This window comes from Mytilus edulis, chromosome 2 (genome assembly GCF_963676685.1).
Source record: "Mytilus edulis chromosome 2, xbMytEdul2.2, whole genome shotgun sequence".
NCBI classification, from domain to species: domain Eukaryota; kingdom Metazoa; phylum Mollusca; class Bivalvia; order Mytilida; family Mytilidae; genus Mytilus; species Mytilus edulis.
In genome coordinates, this window is record NC_092345.1 from 105,450,667 (window position 1) to 105,466,045 (window position 15,379).

The 15,379-nt window shown below is 32.4% G+C and overlaps 1 protein-coding gene across 6 annotated transcripts in view; it reads right to left on the reverse strand.

The window, feature by feature from the left end:
- LOC139513812 (putative sodium-coupled neutral amino acid transporter 11) overlaps window positions 1-12,692 on the reverse strand; it is a 60,283-nt gene extending 47,591 nt beyond the window's left edge. Inside the window, exons 1-3 of one of the 6 annotated variants that reach the window (XM_071302631.1) lie at window positions 12,448-12,688; window positions 10,990-11,066; window positions 4,117-4,423 (exon numbers count right to left, since the gene is read on the reverse strand). In XM_071302631.1, the coding sequence (XP_071158732.1) occupies window positions 4,117-4,167 (51 nt within the window). In that variant the 5' untranslated portion in view covers window positions 4,168-4,423; window positions 10,990-11,066; window positions 12,448-12,688. Of the gene's footprint in view, window positions 1-4,116; window positions 4,424-10,368; window positions 10,475-10,989; window positions 11,067-12,447 lie in introns of those variants that run through there. The other 5 variants (XM_071302634.1, XM_071302632.1, XM_071302635.1 and 2 more) reach the window with 5 other exon arrangements.
- Between the last annotated feature and the right edge of the window lie 2,687 nt (window positions 12,693-15,379).

Genomic DNA, 15,379 nt, shown 5'->3' on the forward strand with positions numbered 1-15,379 from the left:
TTGATTCATCAATATTATGTCATTGTAGCGATTAAATAATATTTTAAAACAATACACCAGACTGCATGACCTCGTTATCAGAAATACTTTACGTGTATTACTAATTGTTCGTAGACAGAAATCAATAAACGGATATTGTACATTTTTCTACGGATGTTTTAACGAAGTTTTCAGCTGCTGTTGAAGATCAAATATCTGATTATTTCTCAAGCACTCAATAAGAAAGAGATGATAGATCACGTCCAGGGAATTAAAACAATTCTTTTGTCATCACAGACTTTTGATAAACAATTTCCCAAAATCAGGAGCCTGTAATTGTTGCTGTATATCATATTTGTAATTGTGTATTTAAATTTTATGTATCTGTGGTAATCAATGGTCCTTATACATGTATTCTCTCTATATATGCCCCTTGTGGCCCTTAATTGGTAATAAAATATTTCTTTTCTCTTATTTGGTTTTCGTTTGGTGTTCTGTAAATCATATCATTGGTTTTCTATTTTTTGTTTGTTTTACATTTATTGTATAAATTCGGTTCTGTGTTCTCATCCAAAACTTGTTAACCACTTTTAAGATTATTTCCAAATGTGGTAACCATGCAAAAATCTGCATTCTAATCATAATTTTAACTCAGTTGAGTACGTATCATTAAGGCGAAAACTATATTTCGTGATAGCAAGATATTAACTCGAAAGTCAATTATCTAAATGTTCCTGCTTTAAAAAAAACTGTTGACAAGACCAAACCAATTATTATTTTCACAGAATTCTGAAATACTGTATCAAATACATGCACATAAACATTGGAAATCTTTTTGATATATAGTGATGAGTTAACTCACATATATCATAGGTGAAACTTTCAAAAAATTTATTACACTAAAAAAAGAATGATATTTTTAAATTATTGTAGGCTTTCACCATTAGACATAATGTTGTAACTATACATCATGTTTGTTTACACCATTTGTTGGCAGGCATTCATCATATTAAATGTTCTTCAGTATAATCGAAAAAGTACAGAAAAGTCTTTTCGGAAATATGGTACCATCAACAAAAACAGTGTAAGCTTTCAACAGAATCGTTTTATTTATAAAGCTAAAGAGTTTTCAGAGATTTTCTTTAAATCGTTTTGTTTATTTTGCCCAATGGGTTATTATATTCATTTAACTTTGTGATTATGACTTATTCAATTATCTATATATATTAAAGTGTGCACACGTTTTCTTCTTGTACGCTGTCTACATTCTAATCTGAAGAACAGTTGCCTATATCACGGAGTAGGAGGTCATTATTTTTATCGTCCAACAGTTGCCTATATCACGGAGTAGGAGGTCATTATTTTTATCGTCCTTCTCTTCGCCTATATATCACTCTGCTCAGGGGCTTCGTAATTTGCGCATCACAGATTTGAAAAGTGAGCAACACTTACCAGCGACATACAGGTTGATATTGTGGCTGATGTTTCACGATAGCAATAGAACTAAGAAGAGTTGGTATGAGTGCCAATGAGACAACTCTCTTTGAAAGTCTAAATGTGTAAAAGTTACCAATAAGAGGCCAAAGTACGGCCTTCTACACGGAGCCATGGCAATAAAACCAGGTTCAATCCACCATTTTCTACATTTGAAAATGCCTGTACCAAGTAAGGAATATGACAGTTGTTGTCCATTCGTTTAATGTGTTTTGTCATATGATTTTGCTATTTGATAAGGGAATTTCCGTTTTCAATTTTCCTCGGATTTCAGTATTTTGGGATTTACTTTTTACACCTATCAGCAAGCTATAGAGGGGGCCAACACGAATAGTAAAAACAATGTAAACAGGAAAACCAACGGTCTAATATAAAGAAAAAAAATCAAGAAAGGGAGTAGATATATAACTTATGAACTACATCAACAAACAACAACCACTAGACAACAGGTTCGATCCTGACTAATGTATAGAAGCCCCGATAATTATTAGATGGTAAAGCAGTTTAAACTGGCTACAGTAAATGCGTTCATTCCTTTTCCATTCGATATTGTTAATTATTGTTTTGTATTACTGATATTTTTGTTCTGCTATTATCAACTGTACAGTTATTATATAGTTCAGTTATATTTTAGGTATTTATTTCTAATTTCTCCTCCCAAAATAGCATTTATAACTTAGCCTAGAAAGAAGGAAATGTTGCCTTCCTCTTTTACATTTATTCAAATATTATAAAGTAAATGAAAAGAAAAAAGCGACATTTAATGTTATACATTTTGATTTTTTTTTATATGATAAGAAGATGTATGTCAGAATTCCAAATTGCAGTTTTCCCTAACCTTTATCCCCCTTATGATAGATAAATATTCTGAAATACCAGAAAAGGTTGTTGGAACATCATATTACAATCAGGAAAGTAGTTATATTGTGAATTTATCCCCCCCCCCCCCCCCCAAAAAAAAAAACCCAAAAAAAAACACTTATTATCAGAGACCAGAGTAGTTAATTTCTTCACGGCTATATGAATGTTGATGTTAATTGTGACCAAACGTTTGATTGGTGCAGCATTGGTCTACTGCAAGTAATACAGCGTTGTCATTCGTTTTTAAAATGAGAACTTCAGGAACTACAATTAGTAGTTTATTGTATCGATATGATGTAATTAAATCTACGCTGGCTGTAGTACAATACCAATGCCTTAAGATAATTTGATTCAATACAATATGTTTGCAATAGCATTTTCTACGAACGTTGATTTCCCCAGTCTTTTCTTGATATTTTTCTGTTCTAGAATACAAATTTAAAAGCTATTTTTCTCGACTTCCGCCCTCTCATCTCTTGGTTAACCATAAAACATGTAATTTTTGTTTACATATCATTGATCAGCAGCTTGTGAATGCCAACGCTATTATACAATTGGAAAAATAAAAGTTTAAGTTGTCATTTAAACATGTGAGCTAGTAGTCTTATCGAATTGTTTCCGATTTATTGCGCTTCATCAAATAACTTCATTTCAGTGATGCATTTATCCAATCTCATTCTCAACGATTGGCTTGATACGGTTTACTTGATAGTATTGAGCCTCTGGAAGCAATTAGATAACGAGAATTTAATCAACAGATTCTTCTCTATCACAATTTATAAACAGTTGAAATTGCGAAGGTGACTGGGAATGATTCTTTCATGATGTTCGATTTTTTGTATTAAGCACGTTAAATTGACAAATTCTTGACTGTCAATTTGCAACAAATGTGTGATATATCTTTAACTGAACTTCAAAGCAGATAAGTACGCACAAGGTCTCAACAGTCAACTCCAGTGTAGGACATTTCAAACTTGACATTTCAAACTTGTCATGAAGTTACCTTGAAGGTCACTAAAGTATACCAAGGTTCGACTGATGTATAGAATTTAGATCATCCCTGTATCTTCCTCTGACCAGATTGCCATGTTCTGTGTTCGTCAACGACACCCTATAACCACTCTTTAGGGTTCCATATGTGACCTTTTACAAGGCTAAATTTTGGTCCCTTTCTTGGATAACACCATTTTCAGTGGTATTTAAACAAATTTAGCGACTTTCAATCCTGTCTACTCTTACTGAAGGACCTACATTTTCTATCAATCCGTCCTAAACATGCGTGAAATATTTGCCACTGGATGTATCACTAAAGTGTAATTTTCAGATAAAAGATAAAAATCTAAATAAAAACTTATTATTGTCCATATTGTTCATAAGTAAATAGAGACAAAACAATGATGAAAGAACATGTATTCTATACCAATTAATAACACTAAAACATTGCGCTTTTATTTCTCAAAGATACAGTGAGAACATCAATATGGAGCAACAACTCTGACATTATTGCAAATTAAAGACTCCATAGTAAACAAAACGAAAGCACTACAAGTGAACTAAAGACTGAGCATTACAAAGCCTACCAAACTCTGCTTAAATCTCGAGTGCTGCGGAAGGGCAGTAGTGCCAGAGTCTGCTCCACTTGCAGAGTCAGAAACGAATTGAGCAAATACATGATTGTTAACCTGCTATTTGTTCGGTCTTTTGCTAAATGCAGGATAAAAAGATTCATAGTATAAAAAGATCAACTTTCATTTATAAATTTGTTAGATTAAAAAACCTTACCTGGCTTCTACCGAGAATGTAAGAATCTTCCGATGCTTTTGTGGACGTCATATTTCTATTTGAAACTCTCTAATCACTATGACATTATATGCCTTGCATTTAAATTATTCCAATCTTGTTTCATTCACCGACTCCAATAAGCGTTAAACGGATATTATCATTAATTCTGGCTGAAGTAAAAGATTTTCCTGATTTTGAAACAGCAGACGATACGATCAATTCCCTATTTTCAAGACTGTCAACTGCTCTTCTATAATCCAAACTCTATCCAACGAATACAACACAACACTGATGAAAACTGTCCTTGCTGAAAGAACAGAAATATTGATTGGAATAATTATTTATAATAAAATAACAGTGTGACAAAAACTTTTGTCCATATCCGGACGGGAAAATGTAGGTGGATAGCCACCACTAGAAGATGTCAATAGTAATTATTGGTAGAAAAATCGGTAGGGCTGTTTAACTATTGGAAAACCATTAATCGCGCTACTATGTATCAATATCAGATTTTAAATACCATTAATCATATTGCATCCCGATTGTTTTCAGTTAAGCGACTCTTCAATTTTTATTAATATACCGTAATATATTCTAGGCGCTAGAATTATCATTTAAAAAATCTTCATGCGTATGATTGTGTTTACTTTTCATTATTTTCTCACTTGAATAGCAGATACAAAAATGTATCTTTCATACTAGTATTTGTTTCTTATTATTTGGTAGTGTAATTAATATAATTCAATTTGACTTGAAGATGCACTGTATAAAAAGGCATTAGTTTTTAATTGACTTTCACCTTTCCACAGCCAAAAAAAACAACCCCAGAAACAATATTGTAAAATAAAATTTAGTTGGATAATTTGCTTTATCAAAATACACATGTTGTATAATGAAATGAGAATATTTACTAATTGCGTTTTCTATTTTGATACTCTTTTCGTGGCATGTCAAGTAATATCCTTAAAATAGCTAAAATACTTTTATATTCAGTATCTTTGGCAGTTAACACACACACACAAATATTCATGCAATCCAACTTCTATTCCAAAGTATATGTGCATTGTCACGGAAATGAAATTTCTCATCATTTGATCGTATTCTGTAAAATTTTGTGGCTGCTCCAATATTAGATACATAACTAACTTTTCACGCTCTACTTGTACAATTGCCAATAAAAAAAGATAAAAACCTACAACTTATAAAAGAAACCACCCTTTCGAATGATTATTTATAGATTTTCAAACATCAAACATCTTTGGATCAAGCATCTATACCAATTTCTTTTATCCAGAAAAGTAACTGTCAAAGTAGTTTGTACACATAAAGTCGATGACAGAAACATATCACTACTAGAAAGTTTCACATATTTTTACAGTTCCATCCTTTTATAAAAAGTAAAGGATACCACGGGCCTCTGTGTCTCTACTGTGATCGCTAAGTGAAATGTTGACTGCCAAAAACTAAGGCCATTTTAAATTTATCAGTTAATTACAGGAAAATATAAACAAAATAAATCTTAACAGATTATATTTCTTAATCTTGAAGAAACTTCTGTTCAAAATTTGCAAAACTACATTAAGGTATGAAAAATGTTATTAATCTCCGGGAAAAAAAATAGATCTACTTTTAACTTGAGACTGTATGTGAAGTAAGATTCGAAAAAAATACAAAAAAAATGTTTTGAATTATTTGCTTATGATACTGCTTTGATCACATAAATTCCATGAAGGTTTCACAAAGTAATTTGTTTTTTCACAAACTAAATATTGACGCTGCCTACGCCGATGATATAGTGAAGAATTGATATGTCTCGCTGAAGATACACAAATTATGATTATTTTTTTTTTACGTAAAATCCTTTGACAAAATGTAAACGTCACAATATTTAGGGATGATCATGCAACCCCCATTTATAAAATCCGTTGAAAAATAAAGATTGAATCTGCTTCTTTAAATACATTGAAATTAAGAAAACATAAAAAAAAAAATATTATTGTCTGAACTGAGAACAAGACAATTTTCAACAATTCAAACTTTTTTTTTATTTAAAGTAGTTTGGCGCAGTTGGGCGTAGATTTGACCCAACTCTTTTCCAACCTTTTTTCTATTTTAAAGATAAAACTTATAGCAGACACTGACTTTTTACTAAATTATGAGACTATATAATTTTTATTTTGCATGTCTCTTTCAGAATTACACCCATTCCTTATACCACTACCACACCACACGCCCAAATCTGTCCACTTCTGCGCTACTACACCACACCACACAACACGCCCAAATGTTCTGTCCACTTCTACGCTACTACACCACACCACACAACACGCCCAAATGTTCTGTCCACTTCTACACTACTACACCACACCACACAACACGCCCAAATGTTCTGTCCACTTCTACGCTACTACACCACACCACACAACACGCCCAAATGTTCTGTTCACTTCTACACTACTACACCACACCACACAACACGCCCAAATGTTCTGTCCACTTCTACGCTACTACACCACACCACACAACACGCCCAAATGTTCTGTCCACTTCTACGCTACTACACCACACCACACAACACGCCCAAATGTTCTGTCCACTTCTACGCTACTACACCACACCACACAACACGCCCAAATGTTCTGTCCACTTCTACGCTACTACACCACACCACACAACACGCCCAAATGTTCTGTCCACTTCTACGCTACTACACCACACCACACAACACGCCCAAATGTTCTGTCCACTTCTACGCTACTACACCACACCACACAACACGCCCAAATGTTCTGTCCACTTCTACGCTACTACACCACACCACACAACACGCCCAAATGTTCTGTCCACTTCTACACTACTACACCACACCACACAACACGCCCAAATGTTCTGTCCACTTCTACGCTACTACACCACACCACACAACACGCCCAAATGTTCTGTCCACTTCTACGCTACTACACCACACCACACAACACGCCCAAATGTTCTGTCCACTTCTACACTACTACACCACACCACACAACACGCCCAAATGTTCTGTCCACTTCTACGCTACTACACCACACCACACAACACGCCCAAATGTTCTGTCCACTTCTACACTACTACACCACACCACACAACACGCCCAAATGTTCTGTCCACTTCTACGCTACTACACCACACCACACAACACGCCCAAATGTTCTGTCCACTTCTACGCTACTACACCACACCACACAACACGCCCAAATATTCTGTCCACTTCTACGCTACTACACCACACCACACAACACGCCAAAATGTTCTGTCCACTTCTACGCTACTACACCACACCACACAACACGCCAAAATGTTCTGTCCACTTCTACACTACTGTTATTTATATAATTAAAAGATCTCCCATATATTAGTTAGGCCTTGTTACGTTTTAATTTCAGAGGAAATGTTATGCATGCAACTTGTCTAATAGGCAAGGTGTGCTAACAATATTAGTTTTCTGAATAACATAGAAACTGTCGTGGGAATTAATCTTTGAAAAACGATAGGAAATACTTAAAAATCGATTGCAATGAATAATAAATGAAACAAGAAACTTCAGAAATAGTAATAAAACAAATTCTACAGCTTTCAATAATATGAATTGTAAATTAATATTAATAGTCCAATGCAAATAGAGTAATCAATGTGGGAAAAGATGTTAAGAATAATAAACACGATTTTTTTTTATTTCTATAATACAATTTACATATAAATAAGGGTTTTTCCAATGTGTTAAAATTATGACATGGTTCGTAAAACCTGTTAATTCCTGACGAGTTTTCCGAGCACAAAATTGCATATATGAAAAACTCCAAAGGTGAATAGAACCAACCATGGTATACCTTTCATGTCGCAATGAGATTTCTTTATAGATAAGAATATTAAACAATTTTCTCATACATTTATTATTTAGTAGCTTTGAGTATTGTTTCAATACCTACTCCAAAACATTGCATGTATATTTTAAAATGTTGAAAGTAGAATTTTTAGGGAGTCATATCAAATCATGTATTTGAATTGGAATTTTCCGGATTTAACGATTCGTAAATCAAGTCACGACTATTTTAAAAGTCATATGAGTTTAACTGGTGAAAAAGTAAACTTGTCTCTCGTGGAGAGCTAATTGTCTCATTGGCAATCATACCACATCTTCTTGTGTCTATCTATAGAAAATAAATGGACAACAACTTTGGAGACCTTCTTTGGGAGAAGGTTGGTCAGGTTCCCTCCATAGATATCACATACAGATTAATTAATCTGGCAGTATACTAAATATGTGATTTTTTTTTTCATTTTGAATAAAAGAATAACATGGAGATAACTAGCTATAAATTGTATAAAAATCGGGCATTAAAAAAACACACACACTAGTTCAAAGAAAATAAAGGACAACGGTACTCGGAATCTTATGCAGGCAGACTGTCCAATTGAAATTAAACAAAATAAATGAATCTCCAATTTATTAAAGAACTTAAAAATGGTCAAGTTGATATGTTTTAATTATTAACTTCTGTTTCTATGGGCTTTAAAAGTTTAAAGCAGTTGCATAATTTAGGATTTGAAAAAACTTACATCACTGATGAGTCTTTTGTAGACGAAACACGGATCTGGCGCGAAAAAAGTCATACTTAAGTTATAATATAGAGCTTCGATATATTTGATTTTTTTTAATTATAACAGTCGATTGTGATGAAAATACATCTGGCAACTGTTTTCATTTTTGGATAAAATCCTAGAAATGACCTATAATCATCGAAAAAAGAAAGTCGAGCACACCTTTTGAAGTTCAGACGTGTTTGAGTAGACTGTTTTGTCATGAAAACGTATAAAACAAAACCAATTTGGTGCATCATCTCGCTGCAGATTCTTGTTAGGCTGCAGGACTAAAATGATAACATTAAAAAAGCACAGTGCAAAAAAAATTAGGTATATTGGTCAAGTGAAATACCTTTTTAATGAGTCACAACAACAGAGAAGGTGTGTTTGAATAATTTTCTTTTTATTAAAAGCGCTTGCCAACAGCCTGTACTTGTGGATCTTTCTTGCGCATAACTTACCAAAAAATCATATTTACTATTTGATATCTGAGGTCATTACTTTTCAATCTCTAAATATATTTTGTCTCCCCTTCAACGAAATATTTAATAACATTTTTAGTGTTTTTTCAACTTTCGGATATTCACTTTTACAATCGATCAGACAATAGTTTAAGTTGATAAAAGGTCTTAGCGAACATTAAATGATGCTTAGGAGCTATACGATACATTTTTCCTTTAAACTACAACTGTCATGTAAGAATGGTAATGACACTAAAGTGTATGAATTTATCGGTTTTCAAAAACTAAATTGACAGCACGCCATCCCTTCAATGGCTTCCATTTATACGATTAAAAAACAAAATAGGTTGCGTAATTGCGGAGATATTTTTTACAAAGTAGAATCTAGACTTTTTGTAACTTACATGAACATCGAAGATATAAACGCCAGAAATAACAAGAGTGCAAACTATGAAATATACCGCCTGCTTTACTGGTCAGGGTTTTGGTTCGGTATTTTGCTTTATATTAAGTAGCTACATTTGTTGTCAGTGGCGGATCCAGAAATTTTCATAAGTGGGGGCCCACTGACTGACCTAAGAGAGGGCCCGCTCCAGTCACGCTTCAGTGATTCCCTATATAAGCAACCAATTTTTTTCCCAAAAAGGGGGGGCCCGGGCCCCCTGCCCCCCCCCCCCCCCCAACCCTAAATCCGCCTCTGGTTGTTGTAGATCTTGGGAAGCTATTAGCGTTTTACATTCAAAACATTTGTGATAGATCAGCTTCCCCTCATTTGATTCTTACACGTGTATTAATTAAAGATCATGGTATTAGATCATCAGATTTCTCGGTATTCGTCACAGGAACAAACAATAATAGGGGTGGGGTCAATGATCCTTGATTCATAGGTATTTGCCATTGAAACAAACTATTTTTAAGGACCACTATTTATCAACTCTTATACTTGATCGGGTCCATAAACCCACGATTGTGAGGGCATGAGATTTTTATTCAAATAAATAGTATTCCTAACAAGGATTCTAGTAGTAAGACTATCATCGCGGCAAATCATTGTTGTTAAATCATGTTTAAAAAGTGAAGGGTAAAATTATATTGTTTCTTTTGAAAATTAATACCAAATTAAGCACCTTATGAATAACCAAGGCAAATCAATGAAAGAAGATAACTGTACCTTGTATGGCAAAAACTATTTCCCATTTTTTAATTATGAATACAAATATGAATCACACAATAAAAATGGAAACAAACCATGAGTGATTTAATGATATCTAAGTAACATATGGTAAAAAAATCAATGTATCTAAAAAAGTGAGGAAAATGTAAAGGTTAATGGCATTTTAGTTGTACTGTTACTACATGTGTTACACAGCAGCGTGTAATAATCGACAAATATGTATACTAACTTGTGTAATCTAGGGAGCTATATATCATTCTTACTATGTACTTATCTAAATATTGGTAGGACTATTTCAGAAATCAGAAAACACGTGATAGATACTTGATTCTTACTGGTACTTTGATGAAAGTATAAAGGAATTCAATGTGAACAAGAACTTTCTATGTATAAATAAATTGACAATGATACTCTGAACAATAACTACATATGTTTAACAAATAAAAATATAAGTTGAATAAATTTGTTTCATTGTATTTTCAACAATATCGCTTGTATTATAAAGTTTGTTAGTCAATGTGTACTTAACGACTCGTAATAATCAGACATATCTGACAAACAAAAAGAAAACAAAAGCTGAATCAGAAAAAGTACGGATATTCAACAATCTAAGCTTACCTCGCACTAAGTGCAAAGGTCTTTGAATAATAGTACTACGTGGATAAATTCGCATTCTCAGGATTATCAAAATATACCTGTAAAACAAATAAAAAATAATAAAATATGTTTTTCTTTACCGACCCACCTGTACACGATTTGTATTCATAACTAAAGAAATTATCGTTTCCTTCTTATGTTGTTTAAACTTGCGAAAGCATTCACAACGGAATAACGTTAACAGTTAACGGTATCACTATTCTGAACCATATTCGCATATCGACTAAAAAAGTCTCTTCAGTGAAGCTCTTGAATAAAATATTTGAAAATCCTGAATCTTATAAACCTAATAACACTAAAAGTAAAGCCAAAGCCAAAAAAGGATCACTTGAATCCTAACAAATCGTACTATATCTTATTTTCCTCAAAAATCGTAAAAGTAATTTAAGAAATCACTCATTTTAGTATGTGAAAAGGGCTATGAAATAGGTGCTTGTATGATACAATTTACAAGGCTCACGTATTTGTATATAAGTAGTATCATTTGAAGTATAGTTATATAGGAATTTATGTTTTAATTCTGGCAATCGTTTGTAGAAATTGTGTGTAATATTGCTGATAACCATGTCATTTGTGATGCAATTTAATGTAAGGACATTTTACCAAGTTGTAGTTAATACATATCGAACATTATATGGAACGTGTTTACATTTTGATTAAGTCCTTAATGTTTAAAAAAAATCATATATATACTACTGAGTCATGGAAAATGAAATATATAAAAACATGTATAATGATATGATAGGTATATAAATGTGGAGTCGTTTTATGATAGTGACGTGTAATTATTGTTTTATGTTTGAGATAAATATGCTTCAACCTTTTTTAGTCTCAGTTGTGTTCTATAGATATAGAAAGATGTGATGTGAGTGCCAATGAGACAACTCTCCATCCAAATAACAATTTAAAAAAAGTAAACCTTTATAGGTCAATGTACGGCCTTCAACACGGAGCCTTGGTTCACACCGAACAACAAGCTATAAAGAGCCCCAAATAATTACTAGTGTAAAACCAATCAAACGTCTGTGATGTATGTTTACACATCTTATCCTGCTGGTTCCCAACTATTTGTCACATTAACCAATGATGTCTTTTTGTGATGCTTTCCCAATTTTGTCAATATAACAAAACTATAAACAACTGTGATACAAATGAGAGGTTTAAACCGGTTGACCAACAGATGAAAATGTCTGTATCGAGTCAGGAATATGATAGTTCGTTTGAATTCTTTCATTTGCTTGTCAGTTTTTCTGGACAGCCCCCTTTTAAATATACCTTGTTGGAGTTCGGTATTATTTTTATTTTACTGACTGTTTTGCATGGCAATTCAACGCGATATGTTTACAAGTTATGCCCTCTTGACGAATCATTTAAAGGTTTTTTTAAGTATAATTGCAAAAAATACACATATTTACTAACCTTAATCATAGATGGCAACATATATATGGTATCCTGTTTCCTCTTACATATCTTATCAATAAAACCAAACGGAACTGGTCGCTAAATAATGATCACTACTTATAAGTCATTCTTATAATAGAAATCCGTTAATATGTAAAGAAAATAAACATTCATGACGTAACAAGATATAAATATAGAAAATGTTTATTCATGAGAAAATGGACTGATTTAAAGTCCTCCATTTATGTTCTTTAACCATGCATAAAAAAAAAAAAATTTAAAATAACTTTAGTGATATTTTTTTCTACATTTTGATAGAAATTGGATTGGTACGGAAAACTTAAAACTAAAATTATCGTGTAAATTTAAAACGGTACACAACATTGAATACAATATATATGTAAATGTATAGGTAAGAAAATCAAACGTGTCAGATATTCAACCCTTCCAATGTAAAAAAAAAGAACTAACGTGGTTTACCTGTTTACAGAGAATGAAGGATTTGTTTGAAATAAACTTTGAAAAACAAGGTGTACATGTTATATTATTGAAAAGTCCTGAATAAAAGTAATATTCGTTGTTGTTTGGCGTTTCTGTGAGTCTATTTTAAGGCGGAGTCGATTGGTAGGGTATTATGTACTGTTTAATATTTTTGGTAATTTCAGAGTTGTTGTATAAAATATAACAACTGATATGATTTGTCGAAAGACATTATTTCTTATCAGAAGGTTATATTTCTATTTTGATCTTGCATTCAGTACATGTATGCATTCTTCAATACAGTATACTTTGTAATTTGTTTCTCTGATTTTTTTTATCATTTACTATAATGTTATAAAGGAGTTAAGTGCGTTACCTGTAAATGTTCTGATATGAACGTTTTGTTAATATACTGAAGTTTGAGATTAAAAAAAGGGGAGGGTCGAGATCCGAAAAAAACTAGTTAAAACCAGCAACATTATTTTATTTTACTCATACACATGTGCGTGTCATTTGTAATTTTAGGTCATACTTATCTTAAAATGTTTTATGTTATATAGAAGAAAATGGTTACTCAATGGCAGTTCTTTGGTTGGTTTCTGTTTAATTTATTAACAGCTCATATAGGTAATGGACGATTTAGAGATTGACATATTATGAAGACATTTGCCTTTTGTTCGTTGTCCTGTGGATGTCCCTTGGTAATTTGTGTCCTTCGGTTGCAGTCTTATTCACATATACAATCGTGTATACTCAACCCGGATACTCAACCTATCATTTTATTCATATGTCAATTTATTCAATAAGATAAATTCGAATAGGCTATTTGATTGTTACAGATATTAAGTTATCAAATATCACAATTTTTGTTCTCTCCTTGGTGAAGGGGAGGCAACTTAAACATGTTAAAGTCGACATACATTTTGTGCTTTTTTGTGACATATTTGTTTGTTTTTATAGCCTTGATTAAGATTATAACACAATGTTGGCTGCTGTTCCCCTATTTTTGACATTTTTACCGATTATGTTTGTTTGTTTTGTTCACAAATCGTTGTCAATATAATGGAATTCACTGATGCGACTATCATACAAGTGAGGTTTGGCTAGCTTTAAAATCAGGTTTAATCCACCATTTTCTACAAAAGAAATGATTTACCAAATCAGGAATAAGACTGTTGTTATCCATTCGTTTAATGGGTTTTAGCTTTTGATTTTGCCATTTTATTAAGGACTTTCCTTTTTGAATTTTCCTCGGAGTTCAGTATTTTTGTGATTTTACTTTTTATATATTAGTAACCATGGTAACCAGTGCCGAGATTAGCTAATTTGTTATCGACACTTTATATTATTTAATTTTTACTTTCTTCTTTCAATTTTCAACAGATTTCAACTGTGAAGTTTGGTACCACTCGCTCATATACTTATTACTTAGTAATACCTAAAGTGTGACATATATGTCAAAATGTAAATTACCTCAGCATTGTTCATGAATAAAAAACGCTTTAAAATACCAAATCATCGAATTATTCAGAACACTGTTAAATTACAAAACATGTTTTATAAATTTTCTTCACAATAATTCATGATTGATTCTTGTAAACACGGTATATAACAATCAATTAATAAGTTATATGATATTCACAAAGCTATACAAATGTTTCTTCCTGACAAAAATTGATGCGACAAAAACATCAGCTTTTTAATAATGTAACAAAATAAGAATTTAAAAAAACCAATATCCGAATATATTTAGATGTCAATTTTGCTACTAGACGGCAGTAGCATTAAAAGTTGAGCCAAGGTCAAGTGACTCAGTTTCAGAAATATATATCAAAGGTACCTTTTTAGCAAGTCTCTACAGTTGTCATAAAAAAAAAAGACCTTACCTAATAAATTGAGGGTGAGTATTATGAAATGTACACCCACTGAGTGTGATTCATGAGAGCTACAAATATAACAACAATAACAAACAATGAATATGTGATTTCTGACCAGTACAAATATAACAACTGAATTTTGTTTCATATAAAGAACAGTGTGTGATTTCTGACAAGAATAAATATAACAACAACTGTCTGATTGTGTGTATTTCCTGGCAGATACAAATATAATAACAACTATGGGATGTTTGATCCCTGACAAGTAAACATATATGACAACAATCACCGAATTGACGATTCATAACAAGTACAAATATAATAACAACCACTGAGTGATTCCCGACAAGTACAAATCAAATAACAACCGCCGAGTGATTCTCGACAAGTATAAACAAAATAGCAACCCCTGGGCGATTCCCGACAAGTAAAAATACAATAAAAACCACTGAGTGATTCCCGACAAGAACAAATATAATAACAACCACTAAGTGATTCCTGAAAAGTACTAATATAATAACAACCACTTACGATTATCGACAAGTACCATTATATTGACAACCACTGATAATTCCCGACAAGTACCAAAATAA